Genomic DNA, 22,803 nt, shown 5'->3' with positions numbered 1-22,803 from the left:
GGATGTATGCAAGGGAGTTTGGAATTATGTCAAGCTCTTATACTCCATGAACATTAAACATATCACGTATGTACTATCTATCCGTGAAGCATTTTCATTTAAAATAGGGAGACATAAGTGTTACAAAGAACTTTGCAGATATGAAGTGCATGGAACTTAATATTGTGCAACCCACAATTGTTGATGTCCATAAGATGCAAAAGCAGAGGGAGTTTTTGAGTCTTAGCATGTTTGAATCTCAAATTTGAGACAATTTGGTCCCAAATCCTTGGTAGGACAGAGTTATGATTCTTTGCTTATGCTTATTCTTGCATCCTTTGTGTTTCCTTCTGTACACATTCCTTTGCCCCTATTTCTGGCGTTCACCTTCTAAGAAGACTGTTTTCATTACATAAGGTGATTCTAGTTTTTCACCAAACAATCACAAAAGTTCTCGAGGTGGTTCGAGTGATTGTGGTGGAAGGGATGAATCAAGAATGTGGTAAAGGTCCCCCTCACAATGCACTCATTGTGGATGAGGAGGTCACATGATCAAGCAATTTTGGGATCTTCACAATAAACCATCATGCATTATTATTAACTTTCTTTCCTGATTCTATTGTCATTTAGGATTTAAAGACAAGGAAGACGATTGGGAGAGGATGTGAAGCTCGTGGACATTACCACTTTGAAGACTGCCTCAAACTCAAGTTTCAAACCCACTAGGACCCAAAGAACTATCATCTGGTCGCTTTGATTTTGCATCTCATGGACATCGGCAATTGCAAGTGGCACGATGTTAAGTTTCTTGTGGATGCGCTTCATCTATGCAAAGTATTATATCACACCCCTATCTCCCTACTGTAACTAAAAATACTCCAAGGATAGATTGTACATACGTATAATCTTACTAAAATATAAGAGCTTGACATAATCCAAACCTCCTTGCATGTATCCAAATGCATGCACATGCATGCGATCTGGAGTTTGGTTCCACAATAAGGAGACAAAAAATGGAAGTTCCTAAATCCATGTTTTTTTTTCCTTTCGCCATCCTTAGGCCTAGGTTGAAACCGATAGCCTTAGACCACTGCACATAATTTTTTCCATCTAACTTCTTGGCTGTTATCTGTGGCAATGATGAAGGAAACAAACTCTTGGAATTATGGACTCCATCCCAACACACACAAACAAGACCAGCGATAAACAAGGTTAAAGAACAACCAGAAAAACCTCAAACAAGGTGAAAACCACAAAAAAGTCACAAACAAACCAGCATTATACTACCACAGCCCCAAGAAACGAACAAGCGGCCCAAAGGAACCAACACACAGCCCTAACGATAACAACCATTAACAAAGTTCTACGAGTGAAAAACCGATAAGATCTTTGAACAAAATACATGACCAGCAACTTGATATTAAGATGTATGGGAGTATTTAATACATTTTGGAATCAATGGAAGCAAAAATGATGCTCAAAACACTCACGCACCAGCACATGGAATTTGAGCTGCTGGCTTTAAACAGGCACTTGGCGGCACCTGAGGGTCTGGCTGTGAAATTTTGCAAACAAGTCAATCAGCAGAGCATTGATCTCCTTCAAATCTGATTTATCTGAATGGGTTTTGATACTCTGTTTTTCGTGTTTTTTTTTTTTTCCTTATCCACCCCTAATCAGTCCTAAAATATGATTTTCTGGTTGGTTTGAGAGTCGATTAAGGACACAATCCCTCTGGGTCAGGTTGTGCAGCGTCCTTGGCAGGAAGTTGTGTGTTTTCATGGTGATTCGCTCATGTGAAGTCAGTTATACTCTGCTGCCGCTGATGATGCCGTTTTGATGACGTGTATTCATGATTGATTGCTTGCAATCTTGTACTGATTGCTGGTTGGTTTCAATTGGTGTTCAAATATTTATTTCCTATTCCCTACATCCGTTTCCAGTTGCCACCAGCCATAATGCCTGCAGCTGCTTCCAGGTTGTTGATTAAATGCCTGCACTTTTTGCTGTGGTCTGCCCTGTTCTTGGTGGTCAAATAATTCCTCCTAGTATATTGTAAGCTCCACTCTGTAGTCATAACTGCCTATTGAAGTTCTGGATTTTTGATAGTTTAAGGTGTTGTAAGTTCTGGTTTTTTTTTTTTCAAGTCCTAAAAGTCCTGCTTGTGTTAGTGTGTGCTGCCTGACTACTCAAGCTCCTTCCCATGATAAGTCAGCCATGGATACCACCTCCAACTGTAGTAGGGGAAGTTTTGGAGGACGAGGACGAGGTTTGGAATGTGTTCATGGCAGTGGCTGTGTAATATGACGAGGAGTATTTTTCATGGCAAGTCTCACATTTGCACACATTGCGGCAAGGAAAATCATACCATTATTCATTGTTGGGATCTCCTTGGGAAACCATCTTGGGTTTTCGATAAGTCTCTTGCGAAGGGCGATTCTTCTGTTGACACTTCAAATGTACCTAGCCACTCCACTGAAAGTTGAGTACATCATCCACCGTGTCTCGAGGAGTTTAAGAATCTTTTTTGCATGGTTCAACAACTCCAAACTCAGTCCTTTACATCTAGTGCTACTATGGTCCATTTAGGTACAACCGGCCTTCTTGCCCCTTCATACTCCATGCCTTGGTTTAAAGATTCTAGGTGCCTCCTCTCATATGACAAGTCGTACTAATTTGTTGAGTCCTTGAACCCCACTACTTTACACTCTAAGGTTACTTTTGCTTATGGTTCGGTAACTCCAGTTTCTAGTCCTAGTAATATTCCCTCAATTCCTCCTACTTTCATTTGTGTTATATGTGCCTTAATTTCCCTTGAACTTGCAATTAGTTAGTCAATTAACTAAGTCTCATAACTGTTCTGTGAGCTTCTTTCCATCTCATTGTGCTATTCAAGATCTCCAGACGAAGAAGAAGATTGGTGGAAGGCCTGGGGAGGATGGCATGTACTATTCGATGGTGGTCATGGTGGGTCCAATTCTTATCATATGGCTTCCCCAATTTAAATTCATGTTGCTTCTCTTGATTAGTGGCGTGCTCGTGTGGGTCATCCATCCCTTCAAAAACTACAAGAAGTTTTTCCTATGTTCAAGTTTGTTTCTCCTTTTTATTGTTTTGCATGTTAGTTGGGAAAGCATATCAAGACATCTTTTCTGTCTAGAGCTATTGCACATAGTGTATAGTTTTTAGTCCCACATCAGAATGTTAGGATAATCTCACTCTCTTGTATAGCTATATATACAACTCAAAGTTGTAAGCCAAGTACACCAAGTGATATTCACTTCCTCTTGTATAGTTCTCTCTCTTTTACTTTCTTCTTGGTATCAGAACAAGGTTGGGTTCATTGTTTAAGGTTCAGGTTCTCAATTGAGCCATATGCTCTGCACTCACCACGTATATGGAGCTTGTGCATCAGAAAGCTTTATTGGTAGTAGGTTGAGTCATATGCTCTGTACTTGCCACTTTTAGTGGATCTTGAACATCAGAAAAATCAATCTACTATTTTCCCGGTGCATCATTTCATACTGTCACTTTCTAGTGACCTTTTTCCGGCAACTTCCCGGCGACTTTCTCGATGACTGTGTCGACTTTTCTTGCGATTTCCATTGCCCTTTTCCGGCGACTTCCATTGACTTTCCTGGTGCCTTCCAGCGACTTCGACAACTTTTTCGATGACTCCGTCGGCTTTTCTGGCGACTTTCCCGGTGACTCCGATGGCTTCTGACGTCCTTTTTTCGGAGACTTGCTTTGCTTAGCTGTGTTGATGCTTTTGCAGCCTATTCCTTTTCTTTACAATGGCTACCAACTACCAAGGACAGTGATATGCCTACCAAGGACAGTAAATCCACCTCTTCTTATCTGAACCTTCCATGCCCTAACTTATCTCTCGCTCAGATTGCTCCTGTTTAGAAGGTCACCAACATTCTTCTGAATGGCGGCAACTTTCATGCCTAGTCACAGTCCCTTCGCTTATATCTTGGGGGCCATGGCAAGGCTAAGTGGTTGTTAGGATTGGTGTTTCGCCTTGCTAATACTGATCCGGCTCACCGACAATGGTCAATTGGCAACTGTCATCTTGAGTTGGATATTGGAAGACCGCCTCTACAGGATGTTTATGTTTCACGATACTGTTCATAGCCTTTGGTCTGCCTTGACCAAAATGTTTGCCTACACAAGGTGTGAGGCTCGGATTTTTTAGCTTTATCAGGAGCTCCACCAGGCAACCCAGGCTTCTTTGGGTTTATTTGTGACTGACTTCTTTGGCTATCTCCAGTCTTGGTGGGAGGAGCTCACCCAATTTGAGCCTTTTTCTGAGTTTCCTACTGAGACAGCTGCTATTAAGGCAAACCGCCAGGATCATCGGCATACCTATCAGTTCTTGATGGGTTTAAATCCTGAGTTCGAATCACTCCGAACTCAGATTTTGAACACATCCCCAGTGCCCTCTTTGTACGAGTCATTTGCAATGATTGATGGTGATGATCAGCAACAACGTCTTCTCCTTAGATTTGCTTCTTCTAGTGTGCTCGAGCAGGTTGCCTTTGCAGCCCCTACTGGTGCTAGGGCTGTTGACCGCAAGACTTGATTCTGCCAGCACTACCAACGGAATAATCACACCATTAAGCGCAGCTTCATTCTCCACCCTGAGCTGCAGGAGCGTTACTCCAAAAAAGCCTCTCATGGTCGTGGCCGTGGCAAAGGTCAGGGACCTTCTAACATTAGAGCTGTTGCAAAATCTCTTACTGCACCTCCGACTTCTCTTACTCCTGCACCTGCTGCTACTCTAGATTTCTCCCAACTCCAGGCTCAACTTACTCAGCTTTAGTCTCAGATTAGCCTCCTTGCCTCTGCTGCACCAATTGCATCCTCCTTTATAGCCACCTTTGTTGCAGGTAACCCTACAACCCTTTTAAGTAAGTCTGGCACGCCTGGTGGCACACCCGTTTGGATACAAGACTCAAGGTGAACAACCATTTGACTGGTGAGACATCTTTCATTACATCCCCCGTCCCTTCATTGGTTCGTTGCCAATGGTACCTCTCGTTCCATTCATACCCAAGGCACGGCCTATTTATCCTCGATTCTATCTTTATTCCCTGTTTATTATGTTCCACAATTTTCCTATAACTTGTTATCTAGTTAGCCGTGTTGCCAAACAATATTACTGTGCTGTGGTTTTCTTACCCAACTCTTGTTACTCGCAGGATCTGAGCTCGAGGAAGATTTTTGGCAAGGGCTTTGAAAGGGGTGGGCTCTACTACTTTGGCGATCCGCCTTCCTGTCCTACATCCTCTTCTGGCTTTTAGGCATCTATTTTTCCTTCTGATGTTTCCTCTATTTTCTCTTTAAAAAACCTTCAATTTGTGGCATGCCCATTTGGGACATGCAAATTTTAAATATTTGTGTTGGCTATTTCCAGAATTTAATAAAGCTTGCAAGAATTTTAATTTTCAGTGAGCTACTTGCGAATTATCTAAGCATGTTCATTCATCTTATATGTCTCGTATGCACCGTTCTCTTGCAGCTTTTGATATTGTTCATAGTGATGTCTGGGGTCCCTCCCCTATCTCCTCACTCACTCAGCATCAATATTATGTCACCTTTATTGACGATTACTCCCGTTGTACCTGGGTCTATCTCATGAAAAATAAATCCAAAGTTTTCACTCATTTTCAAGCTTGCTTGCGAATGATTAAGACTAAATACAATACCGTGGTTCGTATCTTGAGGTCTGACAATGGTTGTGAGTCAACAGGTTATTCTCCAACAGCTGACATGTCCCTACACTCCCGAACAGAATGGTGTGGATGAATGCAAAAATCGCCACATCATGTCTATTGTCCGTTGTCTTCTTCAGGGAATGCAAGTCCCCAAGTCTTATTGGCCTCACGCCATTCTCATTGCAGCCTATCTTCTCAATCGTACCCCGAGTTGTGCATTGCAATCAGCATACTTGAGATCTTATTCCCCTTCCTTCAGGTGCACGCACGGTGGGCTGTAAATGGGTGTTCACAGTTAAACACCTTGTAGATGGTAATGTTGACAAGTATAAAGCCCGCTTGGTGGTAAAGGGTTTTACGCAGATTCCAAGTCAGGATTTCCATGCTACATTTGCTCTTGTGGCGAAGCCTCTTGATCTCTTTGGCGACTTCTTTCACTTGGCCTTTATATCAACTTAATGTCGAGAACGCCTTCTTGAATGGTGATCTTACTGATACTATTTACATGGATCCCCCTCCCGATTTTTTGCTTAGGGGGAGAATACTAGAAAGGTGTGTAAATTGCGCAAGTCCTTATATAGGCTTAAGCAATCACCTCGTGCATGGTTCAGAAGATTCAGTGATGTGGTTCTCTCTATAGGATATATTCAATGCCAGTTAGACCACACTTGCTTTATTAGGCGTCTCTCCCATGGTCCTTGCACCATTATCTCTATCTATGTCGATGATATTATTGTTACAGGTAATGACTTGTCTGTAATTGCTCAGATTAGAAAGGAGTTGGGGGACACCTTTGACATCAAGGATTTGGAACCCCTCAAGTATTTCTTATGCATTGAGCTAGCATGCTCCCGCAAGGGCATTTCCCTCTCTCAACGGAAATATGCCCTAGATCTCCTTATGAACACTAGTATGTTGGGATGTCGGCCTGCTTCTATGCCCCTGGATCCTAATATTTCCCTTTCTGCAGAGTCTGGTGATCTACTAACAGACCCTTTGGTGTATCAAAGACTTGTTGGTTGCTTCATCTATTTGCCCAACACTCGGCCTGATTTAGCCTATGCAGTGAGCCTAGTAAGTCAATTCATGCATTTTCCCCGTACTTCACATCTTGATGTCGTCTATCATATCTTACGGTATGTGAAGACCTCACCTGGACTGGGATTATTCTATTCGTCTAGAATACAACCAAGTCTTTCCATGTTTACCGATGCTGACTACGTTGGGTCCAAGACTGACAGACGATCTACCTCAAGTATTTGTACTTTCAAGGGTGATCATCTTCTTTCTTGGAAGAATAAGAAGCAGGCGGTGGTTTCACGTTCTTCTGCTGAGACTGAGTACCATGCTATGGCACAAGGTACTTATGAGATCCTGTGGCTACGCTGTCTCCTATTTGAGATTGGCTTTCCTATGACAGACTTTTCTTTGTTGTTTTGTGACAACAAGTCTGCTATATCTCTCTCTTCTGATTTAGTTCTGCGTAAGAGGACCAAGCATATTGAGGTGGATAATTACTTCATCAGGGAAAAAGTTAGTTTTGGATTATCTCTCCCCACTTTATCTCCTACAAAGGCCAAGTTGCTGATGTCTTCACCAAGTCTGTTGGCCCAGGTTTATTACAGATTGCTCTCTCCAAGCTTCGACTTGTCAACATCTTCGTTTCAGCTTGAGGGGGAGTATTGAACATAGTGTATAGTTTTTAGTCCCACATCGGAATGTTAGGATAACCTCACTCTCTTGTATAACTATATATACATCTCAAAGTTGTAAGCTAAGTACATCAAGTGACAATCACTTCCTTTTGTATAGTTCTCTCTCTTTTACTTTCTTCTAGAGTCGAGTCTCATAGTAAATCATTGTCTTCTCTTATTCATTTAGATATTTGGGGTCCATGTAGGGTCAAGAATTTGACTAGCCATCAATATTTTGTGTCCTTTGTGGTTGATTTTTTGCATATAACTTGGGTCTATTGTTAAAAGAGAGGTCTGAATTTCTGATAATGCACTTGAATTTGTTCAAAATGAGCTTCACTTTTTGCTTGGCCAAAGGGATTATTCATCAAACATCATATATACTCACCCATCGGCGAAATAGAGTAGATGAATGAAAAAATAGACATTTACTTTGACATAGCACAATCTCTATTCCTTCATATGCATGTTCCTAAAACCTTTTGAACCAATGCTCTTCTTATAGCCTGTTTTTTGCTCAATGGGATGCCATCAAGTGCTCTAAGGGAACAAATTCCCTTCTCTGTCATGTACCAAAAACATCCATGTTCTCTGTGCCTCGTGTCTTTGGGTGCACATGTTTTCTTCATGCTCCACATACTGGTCAAGACAAATTATCTCCTTGTGCTATTAAAATTATGTCCTCGTTGGGTACTAGAGAAAAGATATAGATGTTATGATCCCCACACTCATAGGAAATGTGTTAGTGCTAATGTCACCTTTTTTTAGGGGACGCCTTATTTTCAAGTGTCGGGTCCTCCTTGGAAGAATCTATTTTGATTCAATCAACGATTTGTGGTCCCCCAACTTGTGTTGATCCTCCTATTCCTATCCTTATCCCTCTCGAGAAATCTTCTACCTCTCTCCCAAATCCATTAGTTATTGATCTAGAGGAAAAATTGAAGGTTTATAAATGACAGAAAGCAAGCACAGACATCACTACACCATGCAAACGCCCCCTCTTCCTATCACTATTTTGACTTAAGGTTTTCGAGATCCATCCCAATGTTACTTGGATTTGTCCATTGCTCACCCAAAAAGAACTTGAACATGTGCTCAATAATCCTTAGTTTCTTATCCTATCACTCACCATGTGTTAATTCTTCACATTCCTAGTCCTATGCGTTCTTTTGCTTCCTCAATTTCTATCTCTTCCTTGCATGTTGAGGTGGAAGCATACGATGGATGTAGAAATGGATGCCTTGACCACTCAAGGGACATGAGACTTGGTGGATCTTCCTCCTGGTAAAGAGTTGGTTAGGTGTCGTTGGATCTACACCATCAAATATCTTCCCAACTTATTGAACAACTTAAGGCTCGGTTGGTTGCCATGGGATACACCCAAACATATGGAATTGATTATTTTGAGACCTTCTCTCTAGTTGCTCGATTAAATTCAAATTGTGTATTGATCTCATTGGCAGTTAATTTTGGCCCTCATGTCAATTGAATGCAAAGAATACCTTCTTGTATGGAGAGGAGGAGGTATACTTGGAGCAACCTCTTGGTTATGTTGCTTAGGGGGAGGATGGTAAAGTATGCAACTTGCATAAGGCCATTTATGGTCTTAAACAGTGTCCTCGAGCTTGGTTTGACAAATTTAGTTGTGTAGTTTCTGCTGGCTTTATCCAGTGCAACTCTGATCATTCAATTTTTGTCCGAAAAACAAGGACAGGTGTGGTACTTCTAATAGTTTATGTTGATGATATCATCATCACTGGCAGCAACCATAGTAAGATTGCAGATGTTAAGCACTGGCTTCAAGAAAAATTTCATTTCAAGGACTTGAGTTATCTGCGTCACTTTCTTGGTATTAAGATTATACAGTATAGGAAAGGGTTGAATCAATATATCAGTGACAATATACATTGGACTTGCTAATCGAGGCTGGTTTGTTGGGAGCTAAACCAATTGATACTCCTATGGATCCCAATGTGAAGTTGTCTAGGGATGTTGAACCGGACTTTGAAGACAAACGTCAATATGGGTAGTTGGTTGGCAAGTTTAACTACTTGATTGTCATTAGACTATACATATCTTTTGCCATGGGGGTGGTGAAACAGTTTATGAGAAATCCCAAACAACCACAACGGGTTGCTCTTTGTAGGATTTTTCAGTATCTCAAAGGCTCTCCCTGCAAAGGTTTGATATATAAATGTAATAGAAACTGTGAGATTCTGGGATACTCTGATGCAGATTAGGCTGGCTCTGTTGATGATCGAAGGTTTACAACTGGATATTGTACATTTGTGGGAGGTAATCTAGTTACTTGGCATAGCAAGAAACAAACTACTGCAACGACTCAGTGAGTGAGTTTATGTGGCTGAAGTCTCTTATGTCAGAGTTGTGATTCTTGGTAATGAAGCCAACAAATATGTTTTGTGATAAACAAGTTGCCATTTATACCACTAGCAATCCAGTGTTTCATGAGAGGACGAGGCACATAGAAGTTGACTGCCATTTTGTAAAAGATGCTGTGTTGAAGAAGGTCGTGAGGACTCCCTTTGTTAAATCTTTTAATTAGTGAGGCAATGTTTGTATGAAGTCTTTATTTAAGTCCGCCTTGTCTAATGTTTGTTACAAGCTGGGGTTAGGTGATATTTATACACCTCCAACTTAAGCGGGGACGTTAAAGAGAATATGTTATTTTAATAATTAGGTTGTATTAATGGGGTTATTTTTGTCCTTAAGACTTTTTATTATTAGTAATATATAAGAGGGCAGGCCTGGAGTTGGACGTAGACTCTCAGGAAACTACCACCCAGTCCTTTCCTCTCTTTTTCTCTTCTTCTCCTCTTCTCTTCTCTCCTTCTCTTCTTCTCTCCTCCATCTCTAACTTTACAACAAATATGAAGGGGTTCTCGGGAATCTGAAAGGGCAGCAGTGTCCAAGAATTTTCCAGCAACTACAGTGTTTTCCGGCAACTCCTAGACGGGCTTTTGGTCTCCAGTGGTGTGAACTATCCTCCTACAGCAGCATGTTTGCATAGAATTATGAGGTTTAGGATTTCGTTAATTTGGCGACTATGCACTTTGGCATTAGGTCAGATCTTGCTTTGATACCATGTAAAGTATCTGGTAATTTGGAAGACCTAATGACAATGAGAGGCCTCTCTCTTTACAAATAATATATATCAAGTACATAATGGTGACCACAATACACTTACTAACTCAAGCCTACTACCATAGCAACAACACATGCCAAATGACCAAAATAACCAAAAACATGCTCAAAACTATAGACTTGGATTCGTGGCAATTTTGAGACAGAGAAGGGATCCTCACGAGAATTTATTAACAAGCTAATACAATTGTGGTATTGCAGTAAATATTATATGTGGATTGGGGAAAGAGAGAGAGAGAGAGAGAGAGAGAGAAATAATCATAAGGAATTTGAATTGATCTATACAAACCAGCTGTTTTAAACCGTTTGAATTCCCTGAGGATACAACATAAAACTATGCAGACACATAAAGCATTAGATGTAGATGGAGCATGATTTGCAAAGAAACAAAAGGTACTTCCAAGGACCAATTACTGGATTGAACATCACTAATCAAAAGAGAATTCCAAGTGAATAAATCCAATTCTCCACAAGCTGCTTTACATGTTCATTAATTAACATGCTGTTTTTATTTTATTTTTTCATTGGAGGCCCAAGCTGGGCCTAGGCTAGGTAGCCCATCCCCAATCTCCCATCTCCCATCTCGCATGTAAAATGGATGCATATATAAAGTTTGATTGCTAAGGGGCCGGTTTGTATCATAGTAAAAAATTATGGAAAACAAAAACAAAAAACAAAGACAAAAAAGTAGAAGCAAAAAATAAAAACCAAAAAAGCATTAACTTGTTTGGTTAATATTTCTAACATTAAAACAAATTCAAAACTTGATTGAACAAAATGCTATTTTTGTCCTTGAATAAAATAAAAATTATAGGTATGATTAAAATAATAAAAATTATAAAAATTAAAAGATATTATACTAAAAACATAAATTATTATAATTATTTTACATAGTCATTATATTTAAAATTCAAACTTTACAAGAATAATGTTGTTGTATAAGACAATTATTTTTTAAAAGCCTTTTATTATTTTATAAAAAGATTTAGAAAATTTGTGAATATTTTTTATTTTAGTTATATTTTAAATTCACATTGACCTTTTTTTTTATTTTAATTAAAGACTATGCATAAAATAAATATGACTTAATCCACAAAAGTTAAATTTGGAAATTAAAGTATTCTGACAATAAACAAATCAAAAAATCTGATTTTTTATTTTTTTCGAAAATAATTGAAAAACTGACATCATGAAAAGAAAAATAGCGCGTTTTCATTATCTCACACAGAAAACGAAAAACAGAAATAAATAAATTTGTGTATACCAAAATAAGTAGCATAATAAAATAAGCCAAATTTTATAATCATTCCAAAAACTATTACAAATAAACTATTTTGAGAAATTTCCACAGATATGAAATTCAATATAGTTCAATAGTCAGTGCGGTGACATTAAAACTTCAATGGAACGAAATTATAGTGATGTCGTCGCCAGAAAATAAAGCTAAAAATTTCGTACTATATCGAAACTATTCCCTTTTGTTTAACAACGCTCATTCAATTATTTCATTAGCAAGGAGAAGGTAAAAGAAGAGGATGCTCATTTCCCCCAATTGACAAAGAAACGCTCGTCCGTTCCTTTTTAGGGCGTAAAATTTGATTAAAGTTACCTTGAGAACGACTTCCATGGCGTCCGAGATAAATCCAAACCACCCTTGGTTTTTCTGGACTGCGGCAGCGGGATCAGCGGCGCCGGCGGAGTCGACAAAAGCGGCGGCATCGGCGAGCGTGTAGAGAAAGCCTTCGGCGCGGCTAACAATGGCGTTGACATCGACCGAGTAATCGAGGGAATGGATTGGGGGGATGTCATGGGGGAAGCTCACGAGCTTCGCTCTGGTGGTGGTGATGAGTCTACGGCGAGGGAAGGAGTGGCGAGAGACGGAAGGGAGAGAGGTGCCGGTGAAGGGAGAAGAAGAGATTAAGGTCCTCGCCATGGATGGAGGACGGAGATGGTCTGCTTCCGCTCAGTTCAGACTTTCATGAAAGAGCCTGTGAGGACCGATAACCGAGGAGTGAGGAGATGAGGAGGCTTAGCGAATAGCGATGGTGGAAAGAATCTCATTCGAATTATCCGTTTTGTTGCGCGGTTCGTATATCGTGGCCATTAGAGCCAATCAGACCACTGCACGTCACGAAACGATGACTCGTTAAGAGTGTTTTTTCCAGTTTTAACTTTTTTTTAAAAAAATATATTAAATAATACCTCATTCTGGGAAGTATTTCCCAGAATAACTCTGACGTAATCTCGCTACTCCAAGTAGCGATTTTTAACCAAATCTCGCTACTCCAAGTAGCGAGTTTTACTCTTTCATAAAGGACTCGTAGTGACGCATGGCAATTCTCGCTACTCCAAGTAGAGAGATTTAATTGGGAGAGTAACACTATGGCAGCCACGTTTCGATGCGTGTAACTGTCTGCGAACCATAATTTGACGCGTGTTAAATCTCGCTACTTGGAGTAGCGAGATTTTGTTGTGAATTAATGCTCTGCCATCTCCTTTTGAATTATCCCCACCCGGATTTCGACGCGTGGCAAATCTCGCTACTCCAAGTAGCGAGATTTGCTTCAGAATAACCTCGCCAGTTCTACCTCCTTTCTTGTGCGAACAGAGTGCTTGTTGCAGAACCGAGCAGGTGACCGTTGAAGGAAGACAGCAGAGCAGGTGACCGTTGAAAGAAGACAGCCGAGCAGGTGACCGTTGCGGACTTCATCACATTACAAGTTATATAAGGAGATGGGGTAAGTTATGTTTTCCATGTTCAGTGTTTAGATTTTTACGTTATTTTTATTTCATCGAAAACTTTGATAATCCGAGAGAGAGTTTGTGATTTGTGTTAAAAGATTCATGGACAAACACTACTCTTAAGGTTTGTATTTCATTATTTTGGTATTTAAATTTAATTTTTTGCTGATAATATTTTATTTGTATTTTATTGTTTGGGTATTTGAATTTAATTTGTTGCTGATAATATTTTATTTTTTCCATTCAAATTGTTGTTCAATATTTATTTATTTATTTTGGATTGTTGTTTCATTGTAAAATGCATTATCTTTCCTGCCCTAGAAATTTTTGAAGTTTCATCCACTCACAAAATTTGTTAAATTTCCTTCTACTCTTTTGAATATAATTGTGCAATTATAACTAGATCATAAGGTTTACTTTCAAAATGGGAAATTTTGTTATTCAATTCTTAAATTTTCTTGTACTGTTTTTAATATAATTGGGCACATCCATTAAAGTTGTGAACATAATATGTAAATTGTATGATTTTAATTGATACTTTCAGTTAATGTGAGTGCACATTATAATTATAAATTGTATTGTCATATGTATAAGATCTTAGGATCTTATACCTTATTTTCCGGGTTATTAATAATTATGTTGAAAATTTTAAAATAAAAAATTCCGACTCTTATATTAATGCTAAAGAACTGAAAAAAAAAAAATGTGATATTTTTATAATGTACAAAAAAAGAATCTGAAAATTGAGAACTATTTTCTAAACATTGAACACATCCTTAGGCTTTTCTCTTCCCTTTATTTTTTTATTTTTTCCAGTTAATTTAGGGCTATTTGAAAAATTAAAATTTGACAATATGTTTGGTTAATATTTATGAAAATTAATATAACTTAAATTTTGTAATTAAAAAATATTTATGTATTATTTTTAAATCAATTGATATTTTAAATATATAATTAAAAAATAAAATTACAAAGAATATATAATAAAAATATTATAAAAATAAAAATACAATTTATTATAATTATTTTAATTAATTGTTGTACTATCCAAATTTATTTTATAATAAAATCTTTTTTTTACATGACAATTGAAAAATTGTGAAAAATATTATATTATTGCTTTTATAATTTTATATATATATATATATATCTTACTTTGAATTCTATTTAAATTTTTTTCATAAACAGTTAAAAATTGAAAATAAAAACTGAAAAATGACCACATAAAGAAACATATTTATATAATATGTTTTCTTTTTCACTTTTCTAATCTTTAACTAAATAATTTTATTTTATTTTTAGATTTATGAATTAGTTCTTCAAGAAACTAGTTCTTTTTGACACTAGTATTTGGGGTGAGATTTTTTCCATACTTATATATATATGTATGTGTGTGTGTAGGCTATGAAAAAAATGTTGCTTTGGGAATGTGTGTGTGTAGGCTATGAAAATGAAAGAAAATTTATTACCTCTTTGTCTGCCTACTCAAGAATCCAGCTATAATGTGACTTGCTGTATGGACATCAATGAATTCTCCCTCTCTTAGACTCAGATGATCATGTTTTGGTATTGTTTGACAAGTTCTATTTGAGTGAAGAGTTTTCTTAGTTCTCCAAGCTCATAGCTTAAATTTCTTTTGTATTTTGTTCACCAATACTCACAAGCCTACTACTTGGTTTCCAACAATCTACTCAATTCTAACTCACCCAAAATCACATACACAGAGGCAATGTTCACAGAATCACAGCTCTAGCTATGAAAGGTTATCTCACCCATCCTCTGTCATTAGTCCATCCTATGTAATAGAACAATGGCTTTAACCAATATATAAATAGAGGTAACTGCTACACTGCACAGAAAATGCCAAAAAAGAAAGGTGCTTGAATAGCTGACCATCATTAGAATCCTAAAGTAGCAGAAGACAATTAGTTGGATTACTCGAGTTATTTGGTGGGTGCAGCAGTTCTAAAAAATGCGGTTCCTTAGGGATCAAATTAAAATAAAATATTCCATGAAAAAAGCCCCATATGTATAAGATCCTAGGGTGGGGGTGCCTGAGGAGGCCACAGTCGACAGAGCACCATTAAAGATCCAATGGTATGAGGGCGAAGCCGGCCTCGACTAGTCACCGTCGATGACGCTGACTGGGAACACTGTAGAGATGATAGCTAAAAGGTCACATTATTAGAGGAGAGTACTAATGAGTTTTTTTCTCCCCGAATTTATGTATTTTTCACCAATATATCGATATAAATGTAGTGTTCACATTTTAAAGCACTTGCCATAAGACAATCCCATTCCCATTTCATGAATCGGGATGTTATGCGTCCTAAGTAACATTTTTCCAAAAGATCCGTTCAACTCCTTTGAGTATGGCTGTTTGGATTAGCAATGAATCCTCAAAATGCTACTTAACAAAATTGAACTTCAAATTAAGTGGCAACCCAACACATAATGAGGCAGAGTACGAAGTACCATTTTGGAAAAATTACTCTTAAGAGCACCATTTCATAGTTCTTTGGATTCTAAGTTGAATTACAATTTTGGGAAAATCCGAAGTATATGTCATATGGGGAAAATCAATACATATTCATGTTGTTTATTCATAGACGTTGAATTCATCTATTTATTTTCTTCGTGGGAAAGTTAGGTCCAAACTCTAAGTTCATTCATTCATTAGAATTTGTATACATCTATTTGGTTTATAGTTATTAGTTATTTCGTCTCATTTACACATCACTTATACATACAATTTTGTGTTGCGTAGGTTTGTTTTATTTCCTGATCGCTGATCTAAATGGCAGGAAGCTCAAGCAGTGATCCAGTCACGGTATTTTTATATATAGGGGGGAACATAATAACCGCATTAGATGGTGTTAGGTATAGTAGTCGGCCAGTTCGACTTATTCGAATTGGCCGTAGGTGTAAATTAAGTAAATTATATACGAAGATATATAAATATTTGCATATCGATCCAGATCAATATGCATTGCAGGTGACCGCAAGATACCCTGCGCGAGAGTTAAATAATACAGCGTTCTACGAGGCTGTTCGGATATCAGATGATTATGGGTTGCGTATTGTATTGGACGCACACTGTGTCGGTGAGACATATTTAATGATGCAATTGTATGTCGAGACTATTCCTCAAATAGGTGTAATTGCAGTTAGGCAACCAGATGAGCCCGCAGAGCAATTGGGTGAAGTCGGTGAAGACACCGAACAAACACATCAGGTCGATGTTGGTGGGGAGGTTCGTGCTATGTCCACGGTCGATTTTAATGAATATCCGGGATCGTCATTCCAGTCGTTGGAGTACGAAGCACCTGTTCCTCACACGTTTCCGCAGGGAGGTTGCGAAGACATCCCGAGTGCGGTACCAACATCGTTGTTTGCCATTGCAAACGACGCATTGGATGAGGGCATGAACATTACGAATGATGTTTATATTGAAGACGAACACATGCACAAGCAGGAAATGGGTGAAGGGTTAAATGATGTTCCCGATTATGTGAACTTACCTCACCATGACACGAACAACGCAACGTTTGACGCGCAATTCATCGGTGAGCTTCCGATGTAAGATCAAATTGACCTAGCTGCTGCAGATTTAACTGCGGTCGATGAGCTTCCCATACGCGTCACTCGTTGGGAAGAATCCTCTGAGTTGAGTAAGGGGATGCTCTTCGGTTCGAAGGATCAGCTGATCGCCGCAGTGCGAATATATCACGCTCGCACGCACCATGACTTCCATGTGGTGCGATCTACTCCTGAGTTGTGGGTTGCTAGGTGTAAGGACCACGATTACGCGTGGAGATTGCGTGCCATGTATCGGATGATACACCGTTTTTTCAAAATCACCCAATATAGTGGTCCGCATACGTGTCTAAATGAACTTATATCGCAGGACCATAACCAAATCACGTCATCCCTCATTGCTGGGGAGATAGTGAATATGATCAGGGGAGATGCGTCGACGTCGATCGCTACATTGAAGGAGTTCATTGATCGTCGATTCGGGTATTCAATATCTTATAAGAAGGTTTGGTTGGGCAAATAGAAGGCAATAGCCCAAGTCTTCGGTGATTGGGAGAAATCGTATGAAACGTTACCGAAGTGGATGGAAGCGATGCGCACGTACAATCCTGGGACTACAGTCAGGTGGAGGTCAACTCCGGTTCCAGGTAGCACTAACAGCGTAACCTTTGTATCTGTATTTTGGTCATTTGCAGCATCTATTCAGGGTTTTCGTCACTGCCCTCCCGTTATATGTGTGGACGGGACACACTTGTATGGTAAGTACAAGGGCAAACTCCTTATTGCGACGTGCCTAATGCAAATAGGCAAATATTTCCCCTTGCATTCGCTATTGTGCAAGAGGAAAGCCTCGACACATGGAATTGGTTTCTGTGTTCTCTGCGTTTGATTACTGATAGAGACGACATTTGCCTCATATCAGATCGACATCCAGGGATTATCGCTGCGGTGTAGCACAATCCTGATTGGCAACCACCACGTGCGCACCACCGATTTTGCCTTCGACATGTCGTCAGCAACTTTAATACGAAAGTGCGGAGTGTCAATATGAAGCGAATGACTGAGCGAGCCGGAAGGGAGCATCAGGTGAGAAAATTTGACACCTGGATGGAGAGGATATTCGACGAGGGTGGAGAGCCAGCCAAGTCGTTCTTCGATCAGATCCCTCCTCATATGTGGACTCAGTGCCACGACGGTGGAAAGAGGTATGGAAACATGACCACCAACCTGGTCGAATGTTTCAACGCCATCCTAAAAGGCGCACGTAGCCTTCCCATTACGGCTCTCGTGCAACTAACATTTTATCGCGTTGCACATTACTTTAATAGCCGACGGGAGTCTGCTCGTAACGCAATATCTGGAGGAAATACGTTAACTCCGCATATATTGCTAGCGATGGAAAGAAGGAAGTTGAAGGCAACCGGACAACGAGTCACGACGTTCAACCGGTCTAGGGGTACTTTTAGCATCACGACCGCGCAGCGGGGACCCCATGAAGGAAACAATGTCCAAACTTTGAGCATCCAAAGGCGCGAATGCTCATACGGGAAGTGGCAATCTTTACACTATCCCTGCTCGCACCTTCTTGCAGCCTGTGCCGAGACACGACTAAATGCGAGCCAGTTTGTTGAGCCATATTGGAGCACTGAAGAGCACTATGCAACATATGCTGCAGAATTTTATCCAATCATGCATGAGGCATATTGGCCAACTTGTTTGTTGCCAAACTTGCAGGCAAATCCTGCATACGCTAGACATCAAGGTCAGCCTAGGAGCTCACGTATACATAACGAGATGGATGCTCGGGAAGGTCGGAAACATATCACGTGTAGCATATGCCGTCAAGAAGGACATAACCGCACAAGATGTCCGAGAAGGACCCAACCTGGGGATGCAGCTGGACCTTCGCACTGACCTATAACTTATAGGTGATCCGGGATTTGCGTACTCTTACTCCTCGCGTCACGACAAGTTTTCACCTGCTAATTCCTTATGAAAAATTTGTTTCCAAATGTTAAATCCTCAAACCGCTTTAATTTCTCGGTGAACACGCGAATGCTCCATGCTCAATTTGTCTCTGAGCAATTGAGTCATTGTGTCCATCAATTGAGAATAGTGTATGTTCAGATGAAAACTTGGTGAGACATTTTCATTTGTACACATATAGGATAAACCTTGAGATTTTTGTTCATTTCTACCATACAAAGCACCGGGGACAGATACTCAATTCTTATGCTTTCTATGTTAATGCTTTCAATATTCTGGCTTGTTTGCAGGATCGATCCAGGGCCGTCCGATACTACTGTACTGTGTATGGGCGATCGGCACCGGTCCAGTCGGGCGTGGACCGATTCGCATGCTGACGTCTTATATTGCCGAGGGGGCAGTCAGAGCGTACAGGATAGGATAGACGCAGACCCTCGCATTATTGATTGGATACGTGACGCGAGTTTTTATGGGATATATCAGATTGGCCATATCCAGTTGGATTGGCATCTTGTGACCGCGTTGGTCGAGCGATGGAGGCCAGAGACACACATTTTCCACTTGCCGCACGGGGAGGCGACTATCACATTACAGGATGTCGCGGTGTTGTTTGGGCTACCGATTGATGGGTTGCTCGTCACTGGTCGTACAGCTGGACCAGTACAGGATGGAGGCGTCGGTCAGGGGGGAGGACTTCGCCGCATGTGCGAGAAATTGTTAGGAGTAGTGCCCCCAGATAGTGAGCTTGTTGGTGCCCGCATTCGCATGCGGTTTCTAGAGGAGGAGATGTTTCGCCAGCTTCCGGCTGATGCTGATGATCAGACTATAGCGTGTCACGCACGTGCCCACATGCTACGATTGATACGTGGGACGTTGTTTTGCGACCTATCGGGGAGTTACGCACACTTGATGCTCCTTCCACTGCTCGCGGAGCGAGCAAAGATACGTCATTATAGTTGGGGTGCTGCGACGTTAGCTTGGCTGTACCGGGAGATGTGCCGCGCTGCTAACGTGTCGCACTCATAGATCGGAGGAGCACTCCGCTTATTGCAGGTTTGGGCGTGGGAGAGATTCACGTCGTTAGCTCCTACGCGCCGCGGTGTCCGACGTCTTATTCAGAGGGATGAGGACGAACGACCGATTGACCCAGCTCCACTCGCGTGGAGGTTAGTAACTCAACTGAAAATAATTTGCTTCAATTGTAGTACGTAGTAGTGGTTACACCTTGCTAACTTACGTTCTATTGTGTACAGGTGGAGGGATCAGTTGTTGGCGCCTAATGTTGCGCAACACACACTGCCCTGGTACAGATTCGAGCTGGACATGCACCGAGAGCACGAGGTAGTCTCTGTTATGTGTATTTAGGGCTATTTCAAGATTTGCATATATTCCCATCCCACCTCTGACATTTACTATATGTCTATGCGCAGTTCGTATGGGCGCCCTACACGGATGAGATTGTTGCCGACCTACCACCTGGTTATGCAGTTGGGTCGGACCTCTGGGTTGCCCGAGTGCCACTCATATGTTTCCATATTGTCGAGTGGCATCTCCCAGACCGAGTGATGCGCCAGTTTGGCTTTCGACAAGGCATTCCCGGTCGCTTCTGTACCTCGGGGGTCGATGTACGTTGGGAGGACTTGCACGAGATTGATGGTCGCGGTCGGGGGAACACAGATTGGGCAGCGGAGCACGCCATGTACGTGAGTATGTGGGTACATAGGCACGACTACATTGTCGAGGGAGTCCGGGCAGATGGCCCGATGCGTCCGGAGGATCCATATTATACGTGGTACAGGTCGATCACACGTCACTTCGTAGATAGGACTGCGGCGGTCTACATGAGCCTCGTACGCTTACTCAAACGTATACCTAATTTGTTACCGTGATGATTAGTAGTTCAATGTTTTAAACACTATTTTCGTATGATGCAGGCTAACATATTACACCAGGTCAACTCGCTATCATCAGACCCCGTTGTGAGCGATTTAGCGAGAGTTAGTTTAGAGATTGTCTACGAGGACGGGCGACGGATCCCTACCCCATGCCGGACGCCGGCCCCACAAGGTGGTCGAGCAACTCCAGTACGAGGGGGTCGAGCAGCTACCTCCAGCCGTCCATCGAGTCCGACCTTCTCACCGCCCATTGTACATGAAGAGTATGTGTTTGGGCCGTCCGCTGCTGATTTTGCGGGACCCTCCAGTAGACCGGCAGATTATCGATCTGACTCTGCCGCGACGCCGTCGATGTCGTACTTACTAGACGACCCTCTCGATGCGGAGGAGGTGGACGCACCCGGCTTGCCAGCTCGGACTTGTCCAGAGACTACATACGACATAGCTCCCCGTCGGCTTCACCTAGAGAGGGATTATCCAGTACGTATGGGCGGAGACGACAGACATGTAGCCCCTCGACGTGACCGGACGCCAGACGCGGAGGAGCAGCCAGGTGAGGGCAGACACAGACGGCAGCCACCCCGACACCGGAGACGACCTCCATGCGGTACCGAGTAGCCGATATATGTAGTTGTTAATTAGTTCATAATTTGATTTGTACATCATATATATGTTTACAGCTTCATTTGTACATAATGTATTTATTCATGATTCATTTGAGCATAATGTATTTAGTAATGACTTCATTTGTACAGTATCTATTTGTATAGAATATATCATTTCTCCTTTATTTCAACTTGTTTGGAGTATCATTTGTACATAATGTAATTGTTTGGAGTATCATTTGTACATAATGTAATTTACTTAATTCTGAATCTATAGAGCAGCAATAGGTAAAGTGACAAGCAGGTATCATTTAATGTACTAATTTGATATGTTGAATGTATACGAATCTGATGAATGTAACGTTCTGAACATACTGGTATCAACTGTATTTCAAGAATGTTTTATTTGCACAGGTGCATGGATGGATATGCTCAATTTGTAAACAGGACTCTGCCGAAATTAGTATACTATTTTGATAGGTTTAATGTGATTCTCGTGAATGTAATGTTGTGAACATACTGGTATCAACTGTATTGGAAGAATGTTTTATTTGCACAGGTGCGTGGATGGATATGCTCAATTTTTAAACAGGACTCTGCCGAAATTAGTATACTATTTTGACAGGTTCAATGTATACGAGTCTCGTGAATGTAACGTTGTGAAATATAATTTAGTCTCTCTATGTATGTTTCTTAGGTTTTATTTCTTCTTTTAATTTCACAATATTGAAAGTAACACCAAACGGACCCCCGAGGAAAAAGGAAAGAAGTCAATTAGGTGCAATTCAACTTGAATAGGGTTGAAATGTATACTCAGTAAAAGAGCTGTATGATATGATGATTTATCTTTAGAACTACCAAATAAAATATAATCCTAAAAAGTGTATACCGAGCCATTTGTATTTCTACAACAGTTGGTTCGTGGCATCATTGTATCCTTCGACTTTCGGATGCTTCAGAATTGTGTTACGAAATATACAAAATTTTCATGAACATAAGAATTTTAATGTTTTGACCACAAACATATTGCTAAGAGATTCCTTCGCATGGAGCATTAATCTTTTGTTCATAATAAGATTGATATGGAAAGGAGGGTATGTCTTCTTATTTTACATATAAAGTAAGAGTTGTTGTTAATTAATACCAGGTTGCGAATTTAGATATGAATGAACAGCTTCGAAGAAATGGAATTCGAACTAAACGAGGGAAAACATTGGAATACTTTGGAATCATTGAATGCACAAACCAAATGCTAAGCAAAGGCACAATAGAACCAATCATTAAATCAGAAATGTAATGACAATCCAAAATGTAGAAAGTTAAACATAAGCCAGACGAAAATAATAACCTATGATCTGTAAAGGAGGAAGTTGTATTAACTCCTATCGATAATGGATACATATATGATGAAGAAGTAAAAGTTACAAAACATTAAATGTAGGACAGTGTTGTCCTAACTCTATATGCTGAACCCAAATATATT

General features: G+C 40.4%; 1 protein-coding gene across 2 annotated transcripts in view; it reads right to left on the bottom strand.

Annotated features, from left to right (window-relative positions):
• LOC131149550 (inner membrane protein PPF-1, chloroplastic) overlaps nt 1–12,623 on the bottom strand; it is a 51,848-nt gene extending 39,225 nt beyond the window's left edge. For both annotated transcript variants that reach the window (XM_058100093.1, XM_058100094.1), the window contains exon 1: nt 12,165–12,623. In XM_058100093.1, the coding sequence (XP_057956076.1) occupies nt 12,165–12,488 (324 nt within the window). In that variant the 5' untranslated portion in view covers nt 12,489–12,623. The remainder of the gene's footprint in view (nt 1–12,164) is intronic.
• Nucleotides 12,624–22,803: the final 10,180 nt, after the last annotated feature.

Source organism: Malania oleifera, chromosome 2 (assembly GCF_029873635.1).
Source record: "Malania oleifera isolate guangnan ecotype guangnan chromosome 2, ASM2987363v1, whole genome shotgun sequence".
Lineage (NCBI taxonomy): Eukaryota > Viridiplantae > Streptophyta > Magnoliopsida > Santalales > Ximeniaceae > Malania > Malania oleifera.
Note: the sequence above shows the minus strand (reverse complement) of the source record. Positions and strands in the feature narration are given on the sequence as shown.